At 48.7% G+C, this 24,337-nt stretch overlaps 1 protein-coding gene across 1 annotated transcript in view; it reads right to left on the bottom strand.

Annotated features, from left to right (window-relative positions):
• Positions 1 to 1,250: 1,250 nt before the first annotated feature.
• TMX3 (thioredoxin related transmembrane protein 3) overlaps positions 1,251 to 24,337 on the bottom strand; it is a 30,895-nt gene continuing 7,808 nt past the window's right edge. Inside the window, exons 5-16 of the mRNA XM_028524742.2 lie at positions 19,984 to 20,029; positions 18,630 to 18,710; positions 16,523 to 16,622; positions 15,796 to 15,873; positions 12,015 to 12,081; positions 10,963 to 11,061; positions 9,357 to 9,414; positions 9,121 to 9,174; positions 8,285 to 8,341; positions 4,360 to 4,489; positions 2,978 to 3,046; positions 1,251 to 1,570 (exon numbers count right to left, since the gene is read on the bottom strand). Of these exons, the coding sequence (XP_028380543.1) occupies positions 1,295 to 1,570; positions 2,978 to 3,046; positions 4,360 to 4,489; positions 8,285 to 8,341; positions 9,121 to 9,174; positions 9,357 to 9,414; positions 10,963 to 11,061; positions 12,015 to 12,081; positions 15,796 to 15,873; positions 16,523 to 16,622; positions 18,630 to 18,710; positions 19,984 to 20,029 (1,115 nt within the window). The 3' untranslated portion in view covers positions 1,251 to 1,294. The remainder of the gene's footprint in view (positions 1,571 to 2,977; positions 3,047 to 4,359; positions 4,490 to 8,284; positions 8,342 to 9,120; positions 9,175 to 9,356; positions 9,415 to 10,962; positions 11,062 to 12,014; positions 12,082 to 15,795; positions 15,874 to 16,522; positions 16,623 to 18,629; positions 18,711 to 19,983; positions 20,030 to 24,337) is intronic.

Here is a 24,337-nt window from a genome sequence, read left to right as displayed (position 1 = left end):
TTTCAATGTTTACTAAAATTCTTCATATTGGGTAACTTAACTACTCAATCAATGACTAGTCACCTAAATAAAAGCCACCCAATAAAAATCCCACACTTAGGTAAGACAAAGGCCTTGAAGATAAGCTCATCTACAATAGGCATATCAAGCTATTACTTACAAAACACCAAGTTTTTGCCTGACTGGGGAGGGAACCCCGGTGTTATTCCGGGGACAGAGAAGACTCCGGCTGGAAGGGCAAACAGAGCTGGGGGGGTGCAGGGGCCTGGCTGACCCCTTCAGGCAGCGACCAAGACTCTGCAGGCGGGCTGCCTGTGCCACTCACCACGCACCAAGAACACAGCCGTGCCCGTAACCCCATGTGACAGACGCATGACCACACTGTCCGTGTGTCCGTGCGTGTGCGCACGCACAGATGCACGTCAGACAAGTCACCACGAAGCTGTCATGCCAGAAACATAAGAGGCTAAGACATACATTACTTTTCACAGAGCAGCAGGGCTGTTTATGAAAGGATGTTTTTAGAAGAGACCGCATTTCAGGAAACAGGGAAATTGAGCGGGGGCCCCGCCCCAGTGGGGCAGGGGCGACAAGGCCCCTCCCTCCTCCAGTGGCTGCGGGGACGCCCGCCCACAGAGGCCGGGGCGTGGTCGAGAGCCCGCTCCAGGTGGGTCTGCTTACACTGCAGAGGTGAAACATCAGACTCTCTTTTACCACTATATAGGAAAATTCTATAATGCAACGAAGTACAAAATTAAAAAGTAACATTTCCTCTCCTTTAAAAAATAAGAAAATAAGATGGCTATGCTCTATAAAACCAAATGCTTAAAATTTCATAATCTTAATTTAAGCTGTGGAAAAAGGTATTAGTTCTCCTTAAAGTGACTACATTGTAAAGACGTAACTTTGTCCATATAAATCTTATCCAAAATATACGAGGGTGGTGGCGGGAGGTGGCAGTCTTGCTTTTCTCTGTCAAACACGTGGTCCTCCCTGCCTGAGGGCTCACACGTGTGCCCAGGGACCTCGCCGCTGCCCGGCGTTCAGACGGACACAGTGCGTGCGCGGCCCCTCCGCGATGCCGCCCCACGGGTGGGCCTCGGCGGAGCGCTCTCCGTGTTCCACGGGCAGCTCCTCCCTGCGCCGGCCACCTCCACGTTTACGAAGAACTACTTTACTCCATGCAGCTGATGTTAGCAAAATACAAATACCTCGTCGTCCGCGGTAAAGACCATGGTTAAACGTCTGAATTCAATAAATAGACTCTTCACTAATTTGAAATCCTAGCGCGGTCTCAGTCCGTCTTCTTTTCCAGCACGTCCTTGGGCCCCCGCCCCGCGGGCCCCGGCGACAGCCCGCTCCCCGGCTCCGGCGGCCCCCGGCTCTCCGCCGCCGCCGCCTCCCGGCCCTCCGGGCCCTCGAGCTCGCCCTGGGACACCTCGTACCGCTCCTCCTCGATGTAATTGCCCTCCGGGTCGGCTATGTAGATGCCGTAGCACATGATGCTGATGACACCCAGAGGCAGGCCGAAGAGGAAGCAGCCCATGAAGGGAGAGCTCTTGAATATCGACTGCGGAGAGAGGAGGGCTGTCAGTTCCCGCGGACGCGCTCCCGCGGGGCAGCGCCAAGGGGCCGCGACCCCTCCGGCCCCGGTCCCCTGCTGCCGCCCGACCGCCCCGGGTCAGGGCTTCCGCAGTGACCCCCACGTCAAAGACTCGGTGCGAGAGAGAATGTGTGTGTGTGTGTGTGTGTGTGTGTGTGCCCATGTGTGTGCGCCCATGTGTGTGCACGTGCACCAGCCACTGGCAGGAGACACAGGCACCAAGCGCTGTAGGCCCGCTAACGACGACTCCCGTCCCCACGGGGACCACACAGGGCGCTGCGGGACGGCTCCCCTGGCTGGGGGAGCCTGCTCACCCCACCACAGGGCTGTCGTTTGCCACAGTGAAGGCACACACGCTCTCTTCACGTGCATTTAGTGCTTTTTCACGTGTCTGGTCAGCAGTGAAGCCACCACATCAACTGAGACATGTCCCTCAATTTGCACACCGACTCAACTCCCAGAAAAGGAAGCGCAATCTCCCTGGCTAGGCTTTCCCACTACGACCCGTTCTGTGGGCTGTGACTCTAACTGTCGAGAGCCACGGAGTCAAGTGCAGGGGGGCGCACGTCCCCGTGGATTGAGAAGACAGAAGCTTCCTAAAACCCTGGTGTTTGAGGCAGGAACTTGGGAGTGAGAAGGAGCCGGCTGCCCCCGCATGGCATGAGCGCAGGGAGAAGCCCTCGGAGGCTCGGGCGGCACCCGAGGCCCAAGGGGGACCCGTTGTGGAGGACGCAGTGTGGGCTGGAGGCAGGGAAGGGGAGACGCGGCGGCCAGCGGGAGGCCGGGCAGCAGCTGGTAAGGTGCCGAGGGCCCGCCCGTGCTGGCGCCCACGGGGAGGAGAGGGGGGTCGCTCACAAGCCGAAGGATGCGAGGAAGAGCGCCGTGGGAACCAGTTCTCGCCAGCAGTCACGGTGGCTCTGAGGCCTGCCTCTGGGTGGAATGCACGGCAACGCCCACGGGGCGGCGCCAGAGAGGCAGCCAGAGGTTTAAGGGGGGCTCAGGCCCACTAGGGCCGCCTCTGTGCTCAAGGTAAGGAAGGCTGCCGAGCGCGCTCAGCACGGAGGGTTCCGGTGCAAGGCCCGGAAGGGACCGAGTGGCCAGGAGAGGGACAGACACCCGAGGTGAGGCTGTGACGTTAACGGACCTGGGTTCCAGTCACTCATCCACCATAAGGAAAGGAAGTGCCAGAGGAAACGTTTCCGCCTGCTGAACATGGCTTCTGACCGTAGTAAATGCAGACTTCTTGTTGCCTCGCAAATCAAGATGTTTACCCAGTCCTTTCAAATCGCAACCTTACCTCAGTGAGACACAGAGAACCTATATACCAACACACTGTCAATCACCAACGAAGTCAGACACACTGTCACAACTTACCACAACAGTCGATTTGGCATCGAACACCATTCTTTTCAATCTCTGCAAAATGCTATCCCCTCCTTGGGCCTTAAATTTGACAGGAAGAGACAATGACATTGTTAATTTACGTGCCATTATTTCATTTTTCTGTCCCATAACCTAAAAACTGCCGGCCCAGGGCGGGGGGCGGACCGCACGAAGCACCTGAAGAGCCAGCCGGTGTCGCCTGGCCTGCCTGCCTCCGCTCCCTGTGCGAACGCACACTCTCCCCCCGGAGTGTGGCCCCCCTGGCCGCCTCCCCTGGCTCCCCTCCCCAACCCCGGGCCACCCCTTGCCGCAGTCCAGGCCTGCTCGGTTTGAGCTGAACGACACTGCTCAGCGCTGGATGCTGCAGGGCTATTTGCTGCTGCGCATGGAACGTTTCCCTGAGGACGAAGCTCAAAAAACCCAAAACCAAACAAACAAAACAAAAAACCACTGAAGGGCGGGCAGAGACAGAAAACCCCCCGGGGACCACCCATCAGGGCCCTGGCCTCCAGCCCGCCCTGAAGCCCGCCCCGTTCCTGGGGTCCGCAGCGAGGCGAGCCAGCGAGACGGCTCTGCTGCCCAGCAGTTCGGCTGGGTCTCACTGGCCCACAAAGAGAAGGGCTCTCGGCACACACACGCTACTTTCGCAGACACAGAGTCCCTGCTGTGTGATTTCCAAAGCAGAAACCCTTGTTACTCGGGGAGCCAGCTTTCACAGGCAGTCTGTGTAAGCGGAAGGAAGTGTCACAAAATAACCGAGTTCCACGGAGGCACGGACACTCGTGTTTTCTTCCCCGCTCCAGCCTGCCGGCGTGCCGCTTCGTGAGCCTCTGACATGAGCGGCAACAACATGAAAACGCCACAGTGAGACTTACAGAAAAAAACAGGAAGGTAAAAACTATCGTTCGTTATTTCTGAGAAATATTCCGCAGGATTCAGAAGTCTCCACTGTGACTCCGAATCTCAGTACAAACTGGGGTCTCGTTCACAGGTTTCCTCGTAAAACCGATCTGAATCCCATCACCCCGCCATGCCCTGGGCCGGAGGACGGTCTGAGAGCCAGGGAAGGCCACTCCCGGACAGCTCCGTGGACCTGAGCCCCCTGCGCCCGACTCGGATGCCGGCAGTGCCTCGCAATCCCGGTGACAACCACACTTGCCCCCAAATAACCCGTGAGCAGCCTCTGCCGCAGAAGGACCGCCCGGGTGTCAGAGAATGTGACGCTGTCTGCAAGGTGCGCAAAGCGAGGCACGGAGCCGACGCCTGCACCCCTCCCCGGGTGGGGGCCGCCTCTCCCTTCTGGAACCACAGGCAAGAGCTGCCTTCCCCTCCCCCGCCTCCCAGCGTCCTCTGGAGTGCGGCGGGCAACTCACCGCCACTGTGCCGTCCAGGACGCTGTGGATGAACTGGACCATGTCCTCGGTGCTCGTCACCTGCCTGTCCAGCAGAAAGTACTGCTGGTTTGATGTGTTCAGGACAACTACAGTTGGGACTTTCACGTCACTGAAAACAGAGAACAAAGACATCAAGATACACGTTAAACACACAGATAACAAGCATTCTGATATTTATATTTTGTGTAACTGTAATTACAAAAAGAGGGAGCTATATTAATAGCTTTGCCTCCTTTTGCCTGCATGAAGAAAATTTCAAATTTTGCATCAGTTTAAAAAAATAGCTAAATTGAGATTTCGTGAAGAGCATTCTACCACATACTACGAGGCAGCTGAGCTTTCACACTACACGGAGGGATAAAAACTGTGATGTGCACAGTGGGAGTCTCTGGGTCGCACCGCTCCTGGCCACAGGCATGCTCTCGCCCCCACCGCTGCTGGGCACCCACAGCCCCACCCACAGCCCTACCGCACAGCCCACCACAGAGAAATGGCACTCGGGGGCCGGGGATCTGAGTGGGGAGCGTGGTCTCTGCATTCACGCTGCCTGTGTTCACATTGGGGGCTTTCCTGGAATTTGGTGTTCAAGCTTAATGCTTTTTGTTTGCACACGAATAAAAGTGTGGGGACACCTATCTTGCTATAGAATTAAATGAAAAAGGTCAAGTTTAAGCATGCAGCGCAGTGCCTTGCACATAACACACGTGTGTGCAATAAGCACCACACCAAATTCCCTAAACTCCCACGACCCCACAGGGCAGGGCGGGGCAAGAGCAGGTTCACAGTTGATCACACGGAAAATAACACAGTACGTAGTAATTAACAGTAAAATTAACCCGCGCATACGCACAACCGCAAGCCCACTTCTGCCCACCCCTGTACGTCACACCCGCCCCCAAGCCACCACGGTAACTATAATGCCACCAACGCGTCACTTCACTGGAACAGTTCACTCTTTCCTCTGGAAGGCAGGTTTTGCACAATCATGAAAGGTGTGTAATGCCATATGTCACCTACAGGCTGGTTCACAGTTAGCTGTATGTCTACATGAAAGTGTTACACAAGAGGAGGAAACTCCACAGTGGAAACAGTTGACAGCGCTGATGACTACCCATCAGTGACTCTGTCCCCACGCCGCGCCCTTTTCCCAGGGAGGGAAATGTGCCCATCTGACCCCTGACACTGGGGCACAGCCCTGGGGCACAGCCCTGGGGCTCACTCCAGGGGAAGGCAGAGGGGCCAAGCAGCTGTGCCTGCAGAGCCGGGTTCACCTTCCCGTGCTGTGACTGTGCAAGGACAACACAGCCAAGAACCTATCCTCCCAAGGTCAAGAACAACACAGCCGTGTGGAGCAGCCCAGAACCTAAATGGCAGTTTGGAGGCACGTCCAGCTGTGCCCGGCCGCTCAGCCAAGCCCGACCAGGGAGAGAGAACACGGGACCCGACTGGAAGCCACTGGGTGTCCGGGGCCCCACTGCCCACAGTCACTTACCAGGAAACGGTAACCTAACGGGTCAGTGACATCCACTCACGTGGTAATGGAAGATGACACCTCATTCTGTTTCCTCTTAATTATAGGCACAGAAACCATTTGCAACATAATTTAATAGACCCAAAATTTGATAATATACTAGTTTTGAAAAAAATTAAAAAAAAATATGGTCAATGTTGCAATGTAATGATTTTCTATAATATGTATTTGCCGTAAGTTAAAAATATTTTAGGCATCAATACCCATAAATTCCACTTATCTGCCAATGTTAATGTTGCTGAGTTAATAGCTTAGGGAGCAGGAAAGAACTGAAGCTCTAACTTACTTGCTGGCATCCGCCAGCACATTATTTAACTCCTCTGAGGTTCCTCTAAGAAACTTGAATTTCCCCACGTACATAACACGGAGACAGCACTAGCACTGACACCCTGCTGAGTTGCTACACGAGTTAGAAAGTACACACCGGCTGCTCAGTCCAGCGTGGCCGCAGGGAGGTGCTCAGCAAGGACTTTTCTTCTTCTTATTATTATATAACCATCACTCTATGCCTTCTGTCTCTTGGAAAAAAAGTCAAACCCAAAAATATGAATAAGAAAAAAACCCAACCACCGCAAACTAAAAGGGTTTGGTGGTAGAAATTGTTGTTGTTCTTTGACCATAACTGTGGCTCAAAAGTTCGACTATCTCACAACGCACATTAGAAACAATGTGAAGCAATGTCCATCCACCTCTACGTATTCTGAGTATGACCTTGGGTCAAACGGTTGTTCATTGGACTCAAACTGCTTTGGGCTTCTGCAAACACCGTTTAATGGAATCCATATACTGGCTTGCTGAGAAGGCCGTTATAATGGTTGTACCAGAGTCCCTGCTGTGTGTGTGTGTGTGTGTGTAAAATACCCTATTCCAAATACATTTCTGTCACAGAATATCACCCTTTATGAGATTATGCAGCACAGCAATTTCTCTTGGGCTTCTACAGTGTCAACCACACTCCTGTAGCAGTGATTGTATAGGCAGAGGCATGCAAATACTGTTTTTCTCCTTTGTAATGAGTATTAAAAACTCATGGCCCAACTTTCCAAGTACCTTTAATAACTGTATAGATTCTTTATTTTATTTTATTTTCCTTTGTCTTGACTTCTTCATTATATATTATCCTGTACTTTGCATCTCTGGTAAACCCTCTTAAACGGGAGTTAAGAGGGATAATAAGTTGAATGTAAATGAAAATAAAAGGTAAAACTACTTTATGATTTTAGGCTTTTAACTGAAAATTAACAAATGACCCTTTCAATTTGTAAGTTCGGTTTTTTATTTCCCCCCCGTGTTACCTGGAAATCGAAAGACTCTAATTTAGCCCAAGGCACTGCATCAACGAACAAAGGCATTCGCTACACCCATGCTACCGAGCAAAGCGGGAGAGACCAACACACGGCGCCGTGGCCCCGAGTGGGCCCGGACAGGGCGCCTGTCTGCGGGAGCTTGCCCCCTTCACGTCCGGGGCTGCTGTGACATTCCCCCACGCTCCTAAGCAACCACTCCACTGCCACCTCTTGGGTTTGCTTTCGAGCTCTGCTGGAAATAACCCCTCTGCTCCATCCTTCAGCTGACTTCTCCTTCCTTAGAACTTCCCTTAATTAGTGCCTCCTCTGGCGAGCGCTTCCCGAGCCCTTCCACCTTAGTGTGCAACAGGGTGGGGCCGGGGGGGGAAGCACTCTGGCGTCAGGACCCTCTGACACACACACCTTCGTAGTGCTAACCTGCAGCCTTACCCAGTGTACCACAAGCATCTGAAGGCAGACTCTAACTTACCAATTTCCCGCATCGACAGTGCCGAACACAGTATATGACATATAGTAAATACTCACTAAATTTCCACTTAATTGAGTAGGTTCTTATTTGGAATGTGTTAATTCAGTATAGGTATGGCAAATGATTCCTAATATAAACTTTATGAAGTGACAAATCTGAACTTTACATCATAAATATAACTCATGAAATTTCCATATTTTGCCTCTGAAGTTATTTTAGTCTGTTAAATTCTTCTAGGATGGCAATTAATTCTTGAATGTTAAAAATGTTCTACTTAAACTTCTTCATTAAAACTGAACTCAAGGTAAGGTGTGTATGAAACAAAAACTACAAAATTTGTAAGTTTCTGAATATCCTCTTTTCAAAATAATATAAATTATTAACTGACTTTGGACACACGTTTTTAGTAGATCAATGTGAAAGCTGTAAAGACAGATTTAAACGCTACAGGGAAATAGTTGGTGGGAGAATGGCTGCATGAGCACCCAGCCCATGTCTGCTCTGTTCAGCTACCATCCCTCTGTCCGTCCGTCAGACACAGAAACTTAAAAAATTGATAGAATTCATAGTGCAATCATTTCATCAGTTAGTACTTACTCCATCAGCAAGGAATTTATATAGTCATTCCCGTCCATATGTCCAAACTGAAAATCTCTAACCACCAACAACCATAGGGAAAAAAGAGAGAAAGAAAGCAATATTTAACACAATAAAGAACTGAACTTAGTAAGCATGTAAACACTAAACATTTAACATACAAATCACATACAATAATGTAGAAAAGTGCATATTCCTACAGGTTTTTGAGATACAAATACGTAAGTAAAGTTAAACAAATTCTAAGATATTGTTTATATGCATTTAAAAAGGCAGTACGAGCTTTTCTATCTGAAACATGTTTAAGGACAGTACACTCTCTAAAATAGGACCACTCAGAGGATGCTCGTTCTCCGTAACAGAAGAAACAAATATGTATCCCTGACACATCATTAGAAGACTCAATAAAAAGGGAACAGTAATTAAATAATATAACATTTGTATTGACCGTCTCTTATGTCAGCAACAAACAGAATGCTCAATTAAGCACACGGCAAAAATATCACTTATTTCTGTGCTCCCGGGTCATTCTCTGAGTTCCCGTCCGAGCATCCCGGTCCCCGGCGTGTGACTGCTCACGCCGCTCCATCTCAGCGCAGGAGCAGCACGCGCGCACACCTCCTCACCGCCAGCCTCATCCCAGGCCCCGTCAAGAGGCAGGCGTGACGTGCATTTGCCGGTGGGGCATGTCAGCACGCTTCAGGCCCGGACAATTCGCACAGACGTGCAACCCGCTGTAGTTCGCTTCGGCTGCGGATTCACCCTGGAAGCAGGGAGCACGGCTGCGCCTGGCTGACTGCATGACCAAACACAGTTTCCAGAGTGCCAGCACCCACCTGTGGAACTGATCTCTGTAATCTCTAGCAACTTCTTGAATGGCTGACTTCAATCTGTAGAAGAAACGACACAGGAATAGTTCATTTGTCCACTTGACTCACGTGTCATAATTACTCAATTCTAAAATCTGTCGCCTACCGCCGCCGGAAAAGGTGCCATGGTAAGTCTACCCGAAGCCGTGCAAAGTCTGAAGTAGGTGATACTGGAAGCTTAAAGCTATTGCAAGGCACTGTACCTGGTATGTTCCACTGATGTGTTTTTCTCGTCAATAACTGCAATAGCCACAAGCTTTCCTGAAATTAAGAATGACACAGGTAAATTCAATAACCCTCGTTACACAAACTTGTCAATTATTACTATAGCTGTGAATTGGGAATTAGTAAACATTGCTTCTAGAAGTTAATTTCAACAACCTTACATGTCATTCTCAGGAAAGTAAATCAGTGAGTCAACTCCAAGTAGTAAGTTCCCACCCAACTGCCATCCTCAAGATGTAAACGATAGTGAGTATTTAATTATGTGTATACAAAAACTGTACTTTTTCACACAACCCGCAAAACGATTAGTGGTTTGTCAGAAGCATAAAACATAAGAAACAAGCTGATAAAAGACATTTACTATTAATTACTGCAGCTCTGTGATATGTAACCAGTGGTTTTTACACTGCCATTCCCTTTGGTACCATGAGTCACTGCTTGCCAGCAATCACACACAAAATAAAACGGACTGGAAGTGACTCCGCCCTCCACAGCACACCAGTCACAGTCATCTCCGATGTCCCCTGGCAGGCCAGGGGACCCTCGGTGCGTGTTCCGGTCTAGGCCTGGGGGAACGGCGGTGAAGCTCCGTCGCCTGTCACCCGTGTGACTCAACCTCAGTAAGTCAGCTTACTTTAGAAACGAGCACCCATTTCGAAGTTGCTGGGAGAGCTGGGTGCGAGCACATGCACAGAAACGTGGGGACAGTTTCTGGCTCAGAGCAGGTACAGCAGTGCAGGATTCGACGGACCATCTCCCAGCGCCGTCCCCACCCCTGAATGCTCCTCCTCCCCAGCGCCCTGCTGCTCCATGCGTCCCCCATTCTCCACAATCGGGGCCCACTCCTTCACCCCTCGGCTGAAAACGTCAGGTCACCATTATTTCCTCTCTTGAAACATCATTTCTCCTAAAACACACTGAGCGCTTAGTTTCCCTATTCTCTAAATTGAAACTGTACTCCCATCCCGTTCACTGTAAAGTTATGAACGGGAACAAATGTGACAAGGATAAGCAGGACTTATTTCTCGTTTGTAATTCATTATAAATTTACACAAGACTTCTTAAAACTTCCACGGTTAGCTCCCCAAACTTTCTGTGGTTTGCGTCTACGAGACCACAAAGTGAGCTCCGTACAGCGTTCACTTTTGCGCCAACATACACGGCTGTGCCTGCCGCTTTGGGCCACGGGGCTGGGAGAAACCAGGCCCGTCTGGGGCCCGCGTTCCCTCCCAGGGTGAAGCGGGCTCTGAAGGTGGGTGAGTCCCCCTCGGCCCCCGTTACAAACATCGGCCTCCTGAGGGGGCCTTCCCGGTGGGCTGCTCCTCTCTGTGACCCAGGCTCCCTCCTCTGTGGCCCTCAGCCCCGCCGGCGAGGCCCCCCTAGCTCAGCGCTGACCCACAGACCGAGGTGTGCGCCCTGGTAACATTAGCGCAAATTCTCACGAGTGAGCACTGGCATGCAGGCCTGCAGAGGGAAGGAAACCGTCACACCGAGCCTAAACCTCATGGGCTACAGGATCGGACTTAGGCGACCCGTCGAGGAGCCGTCCGGCCGCGCGGCGGAGAGCCGTGTGCACGTGTGTACCCGTGTCTCCCAGTTCATACAGGAGGAAGCCGTCCACCGTCAGGTAGCTCTGAAACCTCTCCCTGTTGATCCAAGATGACAGGTCGCCATCCTCGTACTCTGAAAAACCGAAGAAAGCTGATAATTGTAGTGTAAACGTCTTCGAAATGTTTGTGTGTTCCACTCTAGTAGTATGTATAAAATGCCAGGATCGTAACCTTAACTTCATCAATTCCATTTGCAGGGGCGTGTTTTACACAAACACAGCGTATACGAGTGGCCTAAGGCACAGCACGATTCTTCCGAGTTTGCTGCCCTGCCCTGCCTGCCGAGGACCGTTTCAGAACTGCGGGAGCAGGTGCTGGATAATGTCAAGGAACTATTGTTCATTTTGTTAGGTGCTATACAGCATATGGTTACTTAAACAAAAAAAGTCCACCTTTTAAAGAGCTGGGTACGAAGCACACAATAACGAAATGCACTCAGGTTCTGCTTTCGATACTCCAACAAGGAACAGAGCTCGTTGACGCAAATGCGGGTAAGAGCTACCTGGATGATGGGCAGGTACGCAGGGACTTACTACTCTAGGACTCTGCTTACTATCAGTTATGTTTAATACAATAAACACATTTTTAAAACAGACTGACGTTTGCTTCAGGGAGGAGGTGCTGAGGAGCGGCTCTCCCGTCGAGGAGGGAGAGAGGAAGGCGGGGAAGAAAATGCCGGGCGCCACCACTACTAATCATTTTCCAGTTCTTCACATTTTTGTGTGTCTGAAATGCACTTTTTTAAAACTTAATTTTGGAATATTTTAAAGTAACACACAGAAATTGCATAGGATCCCTTTCTCAAAAAGGAAAATAACCTAACCAAGAAAACTCCCCAAAAACCCAAAACAAAAAACACTAACAGGAAAAACTAACGCTGCAGGGTAAGGAAAAGGTGCCAGTCATTGAACTAACTGGCGGGAGCTGTGAGCAGCAGTTACATGTACTACACAGCTCGCCAACACCGGAGTCCTGAACAGGCCTGTTCATGGAAAGGTCCCACCCAAGCTAAGTGCTGGAACTCACCATCATAGACGAAGTGCGTCCCATCTTTGAAAACGAGCACGGCGGGCAGCTCCTTCAGCGTCACGTACTGCAAAGATCAGACGTGTCAGCGGTCTCGTCACTGAGGACTGTTCAACTGGTAGCTATGATTTCAAAATTATTAAAGGATACCAGAAACACAGAAGAGCCTAACAGTGACAAGATTGTTACGAAGAGTTACAAAGAGAACACTGGTCCCCCCAGCTCACCCAAGCACTGGGAGTGGTCTCTCTTCACATACCCATCTCACACATGCCTGCTCACCACTCAGGACTATGGAATAGAATAGGCTCAGAGTTGACCACAGCCCGGGCTGAGCCATCCGTGGTGAGAAGTAAAGGATGAGAACACCGTGGAGAGGCTGAAAGGCAGGGCCTAAGGTGTCACTCAGCCCCGGCAGGTTCTCGCCCTCCCCTACCACTCCCGGCTGTGCGGGGAGGCCACCACCTGGCCCAGGGAGTCAACTCCCTCCACTGAAGACCGAGCACACAGACCCCCACCTCCAGGGAGCTAGGAGGTGGATCGGCTAACATACGTGAGAGCAGGCTGAAACTGCCAAGTGCTGCACAAATGGGAACTTATAATGGTAATTAACAATAAGGGATTCATTCAGAAAGTAGCTGCTTCCTACACGTGCATTGTAATTATTTCAAAACAGTAAAATTACAGAAGGGAAATCAGTATTAGAGCAAGAGAGATATAATTTGGGTATTACGTGAGTGTGGTAATACTGAAAGTACCAACAAAGGAATCAGCAGATAACTAATAAAATAACAATAAAAATAAAAACGCCATCCTGCAAAGACTGCAGAGGGGAGAGGGCCTGTCTCAGGGAGCACTAGGGTCTGGCCACGTTACTACTGCAGAGCGAGCAGCACGGCACCAAAAAAACAGCTATTTTCGGGGCAGGGATAGGTGAGACTCCGCCTTCAAGCACACCCATGTCCCCCAGCTCTGAGTAAGGACGCCCCCACCGGACCCTGAGCCTCCTCTCCTCTTCCCCCGCATTCCTGTAAACTCCGCTCTTCTGTGACAGGCAACTGTCTGCACGACGATCTTCACCTTCCATCTTTAAATATCCCCAAGTCAGAAACTGTCCTGATTCATCTCTGTATCTCTTTATTACACCTGTTGAGGTTTTCATAAATGCTAGTCGTAAAGCCAAGGAAGCTTTGCGTGACCACACATTAAAATTCAAAATTTGGCAAGAACATAAAATCAGGGGCTTTGTCCATGGTTGAGAGTTCCTTATGAAAATAAAAATCCTCCTATTATTCTGAAATGACTATTACTCTCTCTAGCAGTCTTTTGCAGCCACACACTCAGAACTAAAAAGGAGATGACAAATACTGATATTTGCAGGAATAATTAAAGAAAGCTAAAAAATAACTGGCTGAGAAGGCTAGTAATCAAAATAACACCTAACAACCAAGAAGTCTGCCCCGAGCAAGCGCTGCCCGTGCCCACCCCCCATCCCCACTCCGGGTCCCGGGGCATCGGTCTGACTTGAGTGTCACCCGAGGACCAACAGGGAGCGTGTCCGGTGGTGCTGGTCCTGGGACGCGGCTGGCCCGCCGGCACGCCCCCGTGGAAGCTGCTGGAAAGCTCTGCAGGTGCGGGAGCCATGATGAGTTCCCCTTTCCAATACTAAAAGGTGATCGATAGTCTACTGCACTTAGCAGGCAAAAGTCTACTCCAAGTTCAAGTTCTAGTTCTAGTCCATTCTTGGCCTTCATATCACATGAAGAGACCCTGAGACACTCCGGAATAGTGGTTCATAACCTTCTGAGGCATCCATTTCAAGATGTGATGGCAGTGTGGCCGATCTCCCACCCCATCCTCCCTCCCCATGGAAAGCAAGTGCGCACGCACAGGCTGCTGCGACTGCCCCCGAGACCAGACCAAGTAAACCCCAAGGCGCCTGAGCTAACCAGGGCGGTCGGAGCTCCCCAAGGAGCGCAAAACCATTTCAGAGCAGTTATAAGATAAGCCTCTATACACACGTTAGAGGAAGCATGAAACCCATACTCTAGGTAACTCTGTAACCTTCTTAAGACAAAATACTTCAACATTAAACTATGTTAAACATAAGGTAACTGTGTGCAGTATGACATACCTTTGTGAAAAAGCTGTTTAGATTCTCATAACTTACACTGATTACAAAGAGAAGCTCCCTCGCCTCATTTCCCGCTTCCCCTGCAGCTACGGCTGAAGTGCTCGGGTCCCCTTCTCAGTAAAACCCGACCGACGAGAAGCCTGCAGTTGAGGCTTCGAGTCCTCACCGCCATCTCTCAAACGACACCAGTGAGGCCCTTCCCACGACTCTGAAACCGCTTCTCCTGAACCACCCACCTCCACGTGCACAGACGTGGCTGCTTTCCCCTGCACATCCCGCTGGCTCTGCGAGATTCTTGCGTACCGGCCGCTCCTACTGACGGGCGGCTTCTTCTCACCGCCCTTTGCTGCCTGCTGCCCTGGGCCCTCCCGCTGTCTTACAGCTTGGCACCAGTGCGCAAGCGGTTTCCTCACAGAGCCGTAACTCTAGACCCCTGCACCCAGCTGTGCATTCGGTGGCTGTACTTGGATGTTGAATACGCTGAACCAAATTAGAATAGACAATTCAAAACTGCTATCATACCCCTCACTCCCTGACTCATTCCTTCTGCAATCCACTCAAGTGTTCAAACCAAAAACCTATGAGTCACACCCTTGAGTTTTTCCTTTTTCCTCCTGATCAGCAAGCTCAAACGCTTCTATTTCCAAAGCACAACAATTCTTCCACTTCTCCCCAATTCTCTTACTCCCCTCCACACCCAAACTCCCTCAATTACTTCCAGAGTCCAACTGACCTCTGGGTCTGCTCTCACCCGAGGCCAATTCACTCTGCACGTAGCACAGCCGAGTTCTTCAAGTGAGCCTGAGGCCAGGCCCTGCAGCTGCTCCAGCCGACCCCACGCCTGCCCAGGGCCTGGGGGCCTCCCCCGGCCTCTGCCTGCCCGCCTGCTGTTCCTCCCCCTCGCGTTACAACCGCAGGAGCCGACTGCTCTGTTCCTCCAACGCGCAGGGAGTGCCCTCATGCTGGGCACACCCGCCCTCTCTGTTCCCTGTTTCTGGTTTACTCGGGCCACAGACCTCTGTGTGGCCTCTTCATGTCACCGAAGTCCCAGCTCAAACGTCTTCTTCTCAGACAGACGGTTCTCGACCAACGTATCTGCATGTCCCCACGATGACCTAGTTCCTCTATTTTTCACAGCTGTTTTGATGTCCTGTCTACAGCTTTGTTTCCCAAGGACCGCCCTCTTGGTCTGAAGACCTCACGGAGGACCTCACCGGCGACACTCCAGTGGAGCCCAGACCTCTAGCCCGGAGACTGGGGGCTCCGCCCCAGAGGGTCTGATGACGGGCAGCTGCCCCCAGGCCGGGACTTGCATCGTGCCGGGCGCAGGGTTAGAGGACAGGAAGTGGCTGGTTCGCTACGGAGAGCCGTAAGTAAATCCTCTACTTAAAAATCTATTAGGGGTATGAATATCACCTCTCACTGCTGCTATGATTTTAAAGAGGAAACAAAGCACTAATGTAATAATAATAATCCCTAAAAGCTATCAATCTAGTGACATTTGCTTACTGACAAGAAGCAATCTGGTACCAGCAGAACAGAGTAAATGTGTTTACTGCTTCCACACCTATCACAGTTAATAAACCTTATAGATAAAATCCAGTAATTTGAAAATTAAAGTTATCAAAATCTAATTTTAATTATTACCTCGGGAACCACATCCTCTGAGGCAGAAAAGAAGTATGTATATACAATTAATTCTGAAGCAGCATCTATGTATTTCTCCTGTGAAAACACAAACGAAAAGTGGTACCTTTAAAGTCAAAGTCAATTCCTCATTAAACAATCAGGGCAAGGTCAAAGCATTCACTATGTAGTAGCAATACAATTTGCTACCTGAAGTCCTTTTATGTGAAGAGATGAGATAAACTGTCTGTAGGGCAAAAGACCACTGTGACTAAGTGCTTTCCTACTCCCCCAAATACAGTTCACTAAATATAACACAGGTTCGATTCATATTTATCAATGTAACTTAATGACTACAGGAAGAGAAGTGTGCACACACACACAGATATACGCACACATAAAACAATTTAAGACAATCGTCTTTTTGCCTTTAAAAAATTTATACTCAAAATGCGGTTTGCAGTCTCAAAGGTTCCAAACGCTAAGACATTTAACCAGATCAGTGGCGGGAGGAACACCAGGGCCGGCCACAGCCGCCCGCTCTCCACTCACCCTTGGTTCAGGGAGGCACCCACTGAGGAGGACGGACGTGCGAGACCGAGTTTGCATTATAAAGATACTCAGATCGAACTGAAGTATTTCCAACAAGAGTGAAGTAAGTTTCAGGTCGTGGTGAAGTTTTGCCCATACAGAACATGAAATTGTAACACACGTGTCTTTTTGGATTAAAAAAAAAATCATTTGATACCTTCAGAGGTGACTCTCCGCCTACGTAAACAAAAAACACACGATGTCTTTTCTGCACGTGTTCAAACATTTGCTGACTCGGAAGTGGCCGAACTAGAGCTCTGTTCGAAAAAGACACAAAGAAAGGAACTTGTATTTGAACTAAACACAGACGACATCAATCCTATTAATATGATAGCCCAGTATGTCTCAGGTTACAAAGCTTAAGTGCTGCATTAACTGCATCTAAGTGCATCACCCAATCCACATAAATAAAACTATACCACACGGCCACTCCTGCTCCCACACACAGCGCCCACGTGCAATCTATCAGCTTAACAATTAGGTGGAAAATACATCCCTTTAGAGAGTGCCAACTTAGCCAATATTTTGAGAGGTGAGAACATTCATTTAGCGTTCTCAGCCAAAACAAAACAATACACATGAGAATTGTCTTTTTTTCCCAAAAGATCCTTCACACAAACACACTGTGAAATACTATCCCAGGAGTTTATGATACTATATTAAGAATATTTACACCTTGTGCTGCCCATTTAAATGCCATATAGTTTTAAAATACCTTATTGAAGTTAAAACCTAAACTTTTCATGAGTATGTTATTTTTTTTAGGAAAAATAGAATGGAAAATGGCAGTCAGAACAGTATGTAAGAAACTCAGAAAGAGAAAACAAAATAGTACAAAGATTTTATTATATAAGCATATTTCAAACCAGCAAGACTGAGAAATAAATTACATCAAAGGTTATCAGAAAACATACCACTTACAGATTATTAAAAAATTAAACAAAGAGGCAGTCTTCTTCTAAATGTAACCTACATTATCAGATTTTTGACTCCACCAAATTTGCAAAAAGAAGGAAACCCATTTTGCAAAGGCAAATGTATCTCAGAATGCGCACGACTCCGCAGCGACATTGCATCACTCCAATCCAGTTCCTGCTTGACTTGAGTAACTAAGGAGTGATGCAACTCCAGGGCTGACTCCTGCAATGTCATTTGTGGCAGAGTCACCTCTGGTTACATCAGGAGAAGCCCTTCTTAAGCGTAAGCTAAAGCTCATTAAGAATGGCCAAAGCATAGAGACCAACCTCAGTCACGGGGGAATGCAGTACCTACTAGCAATCCCCTTACAGAATATAAAATTATCTCAAAATGTATTTATTCGCAAAGCAAACAGAGACAATAGAATATGCTGGAATATGCCATCGAAGTAAAAATACAGAGGCTTTGTAAACTTTAATACACAAAGATTGGTCCTAATTCTGTGTCTCACCCTCAAGTAGCTTAAGCCAGATAGCATCAAGCCACCCAACAAATCCATCCCGCTATTTTGATCTCCCTTAAAGCCATTCCAAACCATCGCTGTATCCTGTCAAGCTCAGGAGGAAGTGCCTGTACTGGCAAACTCAATACAGGTTAAGCTAGCTTGATTTCTGTTCTGTGCAAAAACTTGCACACAATCACTTTAATAATTATGAACACCAACTTCGTTATACCCCAGCGAGATGTAGACTAAAAAGCAAAATCCCTGCATTCCAACCAACAGAAAATGCTTATGGAAGCACGTGGGTTCCGACAGGCGAAACGTGCAAGGGCAGCGCACAGCTGGCACAAAGCAGTGGGCGCGAGGTCGGGGTAAGTGTTCGGCCGCATCTAAAAAGCACTTTCCTTTAGCACAGGCCAGGGCTTCAAAGCCCAGGTCTGTTCCGAACAATAATGTTGAGGGGTTTCTCTTAAAACTCTAAAGTTAGGTAACAGCAAAAATAAACTGATGTAAACCAGGTAGCGCAACAGCAAAATTACAACAAAATAGAAACTAAGATTCACAGAGTTGTTAGCAGCAATCAAATTCTGAAACGGTGTCAGACACTGGGGACACGGTCTCCCACGCAGTGCAGAGGTTTAACCGTGAGGCTGACAAGTCTAAAACCAAGCCAGGAGCCGCCCGCCCCCGTCCAGGATCTCCTTACACACGCCGCACAGCGCTGTATCTTCTCATAAATACAGAGCAGATTTTATTCAGGCTAAAGCCTTTAATAAGGATCTATAAAAATTTAATTTTCAAATGTCAGTATCACACGGTAAGGCCTTTCCCAGTACCAACTTACCCGGACACTCTGTGAGCAAACTCAATGATGTCATCTTTGGTCCGCGGCCCTCTGTAATTGTATGCCAAGTCCCCCTTTAGTCTTAAAGAGAAAGAACAAAGAAAAAGCTCGGATTATTTCAACTGTTTCACTATTTAATGCTAAATACTACTGTTAGATAAAATTGCAGTATATAAGTGCTAAATGCAGAGATTCAGAGGAAACAGTATAACCACATAATGTAGAGCAGACGACTGGCGTCAGGGGGTCAGCAACTCAAAATATTAAGAAAAAGACTATATTTTATTAAAATTACATGAAATAATTTGCTCAGTATTTGGTAGCTGCATTGTATCTATGACTTATAAATAATGAATAATCTATACATTCATGGTCAAGAACCAGTCAAAGCATTATAATTCTCACTCTTCTCTTTTAAAAGGCAAGTAAAAGGTCAGAAAATTAAACTATTTGGTAATGGCAAAACAAATTTTAAGCGCTACAACATCATAGTAACTTGATAGATGCTCCAATAATACAGAGTAAAAAGCATAAAAACACTCTTCTAGAAAATTAGATAATTTTCTAAAAGTCTACTAATGAATATGTGTCCAACTGAGATTTTTTTAAAAAACTGTGAAAGCAAACAGAACATCTGTACATGAGTCAAGAATGGAAAGGATGGCTCACTCAACACGAGGAAGTAAAGGAGGGTCAGAAACATTCAAAAAGTGGGGGAAGGTAGGAGGTCAGCACAAAACCCAAGAAATAAAAAATGACTTTATTATAAAAATAAGTGTCAAAATAATTGACCTCCCCACATTATCAAATAAGGATATGGACCAAACTCCCAAGGAAATTCAGTAAAATGATGACTATAAATAATAAGCCCTTTAGAATCATCACACCATTTCTTCCAACTCGCACACTTGACGTTAGACTCGATTAACACCTACAGATCAGAGTTAACACCCGTAAACAGGGTCCTCTGCTTCTGTCACCTCTGAAGAGATGCCCATTACAATGACAGAGGAGCACCGGTGCCAGCAGACGGGACGCCCACAACCAGGAGAACAGGCTCGGGAGCTCCCCGGGGAGAGGAGGCCGGGACTGCCGACTGGCCGCGGGCAGGCCTCGCCCTGCACGGAGCCCGCCGCAGCCCCACGCGTGCTGCGCTCGCCGTCGAGGGCACGTTCACGCCAACACGGAGAAGCAGGGAGAGGCCTCCCCCTCCTCGGGCCGCACACTGCGCCTAGAAAGAGCGGCTGAGCCCACGTCTTCGGTCCTGCGGGCAGCTACCAGAACTCAAGGCAATAGAAAGCGAGTAGAGCGAAGTCATGAAAACACACGTGTAAACACGTAACACTCAACTTACAGCTTAATTGTTGGATAACCTCGAACTCCAAACTCTGAAGCAATGCCTTGATAAGAAAAAGAATAAATAATTCTAAATTTTTTTTAAAAATGAGGAACTAGGTAATAAATGAACCTTTTTACTTAAAACTATAGATATATTTATACAAACTTATACAGATATACTGTTTTAAGTCTAAAAGGAATATAGACACACAAAAAGAAAGAAATGACATTCTTGTACAAAATAATTACTTAACAAATCTAATTTATAGCCTGCACAAAATATTATGACAACATAAGAAATAAGTGCAAAAGTTTAAAATTTTGCCTCTAAAGTATTTATTTTAAAAAATAATTTTGTTTAAAGAAATATGTATGTATAAACACAGGTAGAAATAAAGTCTCACTTCTCATTTGACTTCATTTCCAGCACAAATATTTCTTCTAAAAAATAAAAAGGTGAGGGGCCCACCCTTCCTTTAATGTTTTCTGAGCCTTAAAAGAACTGCATTTTAATTTCAAAAACATAAGTCACATCTGTAAAATTATTAAATTTCTATAATCAATATACGAACTAAAAGCAACTTCATCCATGGGTTTTAGAAGTTTCTGCTTCTGTAATGACCTAGACTCAGTCCAGCTGACAAAAAGATTATTCTGAAATCTTCACATTAAAATGAGATAGTTGCTACAGTGGCATCTTTTTAGGGAAAAGAAGAAAGAGTAACAAAAACAAGCAAACAAGAATCAGGACTTCAAGAACTACAGAAATCACAACAGCAAATTAATGCTATATTACTTTACAGACCCAAGGCAACTGAGGCAGTCAAGAAAAAATGTAAAATATTCTCACTTTCTAGACTATATACAATACACTCATACAACTACCCTGGCCCACGTCAAGTCCACTGTCTTTACTGGCACGGCCTCCCCCCCTCCCGTGTTCTGTTTCCTCCAGCCCTGCGGTGTTTCCTCCGCGCAGCTGGGCAGGGACCCTGATGCTCTGCCCGGGTTCTGGTTCCCCGGTCCCTTGGTGATGTCCCTCTTTGATTTCAACTCAATGCCACCGACACACAAGAATGACGACAAATCCCTTCGCCTTCCTCTGTTAGCCCGAGCTTCTCCCTCAAACGTGGAGGGCATCGGAAAGTGGGCTCTGGGAGAGGCAACACAGGTAGCCGGGGGAGCACAGGGGGGAACTCCGGTCCTGAACACGCAGGTCCCGCCTCTCCACCGTCACGTGCCCTTAGCCCCACCGCCCCCCCAACGTCCCTGTGCCCATCTCTCATTCAGGACTCTCTGCCGTCCCTCGAGTATGTTTTAACCGAAGTCTGCTGTTCCGGAAACAGCCTTCTTCCAAGTAAGCACAGAAATGATTCGGGGGAAACTATGCGGCTCAAGTTCGTTCTTAACGCCCCCCACCCCAAACTCAGGAGGCAGGCCAACGCAAGCCCTCGTCCCCTCAACCAGAACCCACTAAAAACTGCCCCGGGTGAAGACGGATGGAACCGGCTGGGCAGAGGGCACAGCCCACCGGGAACTCCTTATACACGCTGGCGTGAACTTGATTTATACACAAATCAAATTAGAAAGTTGACACAGGCAATCCCTGAGAAAATGCAGTGGTGGTGTTTCACGGCTGGATGTCGTCTCCCAGAACAGGCTTCAGGGAGGCGTCCAACCCCTCACTTCACTTCTGCGGCCTCGGGTGTGGAGATCCAGAGGACAATGACGGGTGTCCCACCCACTCTGCAGTCCCCTGGCTCCCTGGACATCAGCCTCCATTCCTGATAGAAGCTCAAGTGCAGCGGCTCCTAAAACTTAGGTTTCCCGAGAGGAAAACGGGCGGGTAATAAAACGTGCACAAGCAAAGCACGGGTGACAGGCAATGCGAGGACCCAGGTTAGGGTGCCGGCTCCTCCATGTACCCTCCGTACAGCTCTGCAGAATTCTTCGCCTCTCTGACCACTGCCCCTCCGAGGACAGCCCTCCCCTGGCCGGGCTGTGGGTGGGACTTGAGCGTGAACCCCTGGAGAAAGAGCCCACGGAGAAGCTGGCCCACAGAGACCCGCAGACACCAGTGTTCCCCGTCTCTTCTTGACCCTGACCGCTGAGTAATTATCTCCCTACAGTGATTCCATGTCCCGATGGCATTCATAAGAATAAGCACGTGCAGAGTATCTTGTAACTGGCTTTAAGAGACATTCAACTACTTGTTAAAACAATTTTGTGGGGGAAGAAAAAATGTTAATGTTGTTTTTCAAATACTACTACTAATACTTAGGTAGAGTCGGTAACCTTTTCAAGAGCAAGTGTTGGTTAGGTAGCAGGGCTGAGACTGCAACTTAACTCTGAATTTACATTTTTTTTTATTTCTGTTTTCGAGAACAGTTTGCAATGAAACCTAAGATCGATTCCTTTATAAATTAGAGAACCCATTTGTAACGTGAATCACTTCCCCTGAAGTCTTGTCATTTAAAATAGTCATAAACATGGCGCCCCTATTTCGCTGTTTTCCCCATGAAATGGTAACAACTTGAAGAGACTGAGGTGGGTCATGGTGACCTTGGACTCAGGCCCAATTCTGCCCCCAACTCTGCTGTCTGAAACCACTCACAGTCATTTCACAGCTAACGACCTTCTGCTGCGTCACCTACACAACGGAAGGGAGGAGAAGGAAGGAGCCAAACTCCATCCGAAGCCCTCTTCCGTCTAAGACACGACTTCTCTCGGTACTTGGCACCACTGTGTGTCAGGTACAAAAAGGGACCACCACAGTGGAGGTTCCCCGCTGCAGGGAGCGGGGGAGGTCTGGCGACACACTGGGCTGCCACCACGTGGGGGAGCGCCGGTGCTACTGGTGACCAGCGGGGAGAGGCCTGGATGCTGCTAAACATCCCATAACGCACAGGAACACCTTCTGCCCTCAAAGGAAAGATCATCTGGCGCAAAACATCCACAGTGCCAGGTGTGAGCAGCCCTGAGGTACAGTCACTGCCCAATGGGGCTTACAGTCTGTGAGCAAGGATGTTATTGGCCCAGTGCCACTGCCAAGTTCATGCATCGAAGGGAGGTAAAACACGATTTTTACCTATGGCAGGCTTAAGCTGAGGAACACACAGAATTTCAGTGGATTCATAATAAAAATCCACACATCATCACAGCTAACATCATAGCCACTTAAAATTCCGAACAAGGCACAATTCTAGCACTCAATTTTGAAGGGATGCACAAAGAGAGAAGCTAAAATACGTGTGTGGATTTACACTGGACACTATACAACTTTTAAGGGTTACCTGCCTACAGGGTCACTAGTTACAACCAGGCACCAAGAAATGCGGGGCACGGCCGCGAACACGCGGGGCAGGGCGAATCGCGGCAGCTCCCGCTTCTCTGGCTCAAGGTCTGGCAGGGGTTCCCCGCACCGCGCACCACTGCAGACGCTCCCACGCACCGCAGCGGCCCCCGCTCCGCCCCCCGCCCCGGACACTGCGGGACTCCCTGAACTCGATCACTGAATCATCCTCCCACCCCGAGCTGAGGTCCTCTAAAGAACTAGTCATGGAAATGATACTTTACTCTGTGATTCTCCAGCGTAAGCGTGCGGCGGAATCCCCTCAAGTCCACGTACACACACAGATTCTCAGCACCCCGCCTCGGGGATTTTCGTCTGGTGGCGCTGGCGCGGGCCTCCGGAACCCAAATCTGCGCGAGCGCTCCAAGTGACCCGAATGCGGGCGGCACGCGGACCAGCACCCCGAGAAGCAGCCCCCCGCTTGGGGCGGAGGAGGTACCAGTACACAGCCGCTCCTTCGGTGCCTCAGTCAGACACAGGCGCGAGCCGGCAGCTGGCTCAAAAAGATAGATTCAATTTCTTTACCTCTTTGATCCCAGGTTTTACTGAACTGCCTGCACTGGAGCTGCCTTGAAGTATTGCTGGAGACTTTAAAAATTGTATGCCAAAAATCTATTTGTAATCTCTAAACGATCATTCTTGAATACCTCAACCTTTTCTAGGTACTAACAAGATAAATTTCTTTTTCTCCATAGCACATAAAACATCTCCTTGATGATATAATGAAATGAAAAATGCATCCATCACTGACATCAAACACCAAGTAATACCAGACAATTTACTTAGGTTTATTGGTGATTGTCTCTCCCCACTAGAATGCAAATTCCACGGGAGTGGAGACTTCCATCTGTTTTGCTCACTAATGTATCGCCCATGCCTAGACCACGCCTGGGGCACGTCCTGGAACACACTGAGCACGCATCACCTACCTGCCGAATGAACGCCTGCTCTACCACGTTCAACACAAGACCGACTTCTCACCACGCTCTGTTCGTGCGCCTGCAGCCGTCCCAGGATG

This window comes from Phyllostomus discolor, chromosome 9, assembly GCF_004126475.2.
Source record: "Phyllostomus discolor isolate MPI-MPIP mPhyDis1 chromosome 9, mPhyDis1.pri.v3, whole genome shotgun sequence".
Classification (NCBI taxonomy): Eukaryota; Metazoa; Chordata; class Mammalia; order Chiroptera; family Phyllostomidae; genus Phyllostomus; species Phyllostomus discolor.
The sequence above is the reverse complement of the archived record's forward strand: the minus strand, read 5'-3'. Positions and strand labels throughout refer to the sequence as shown.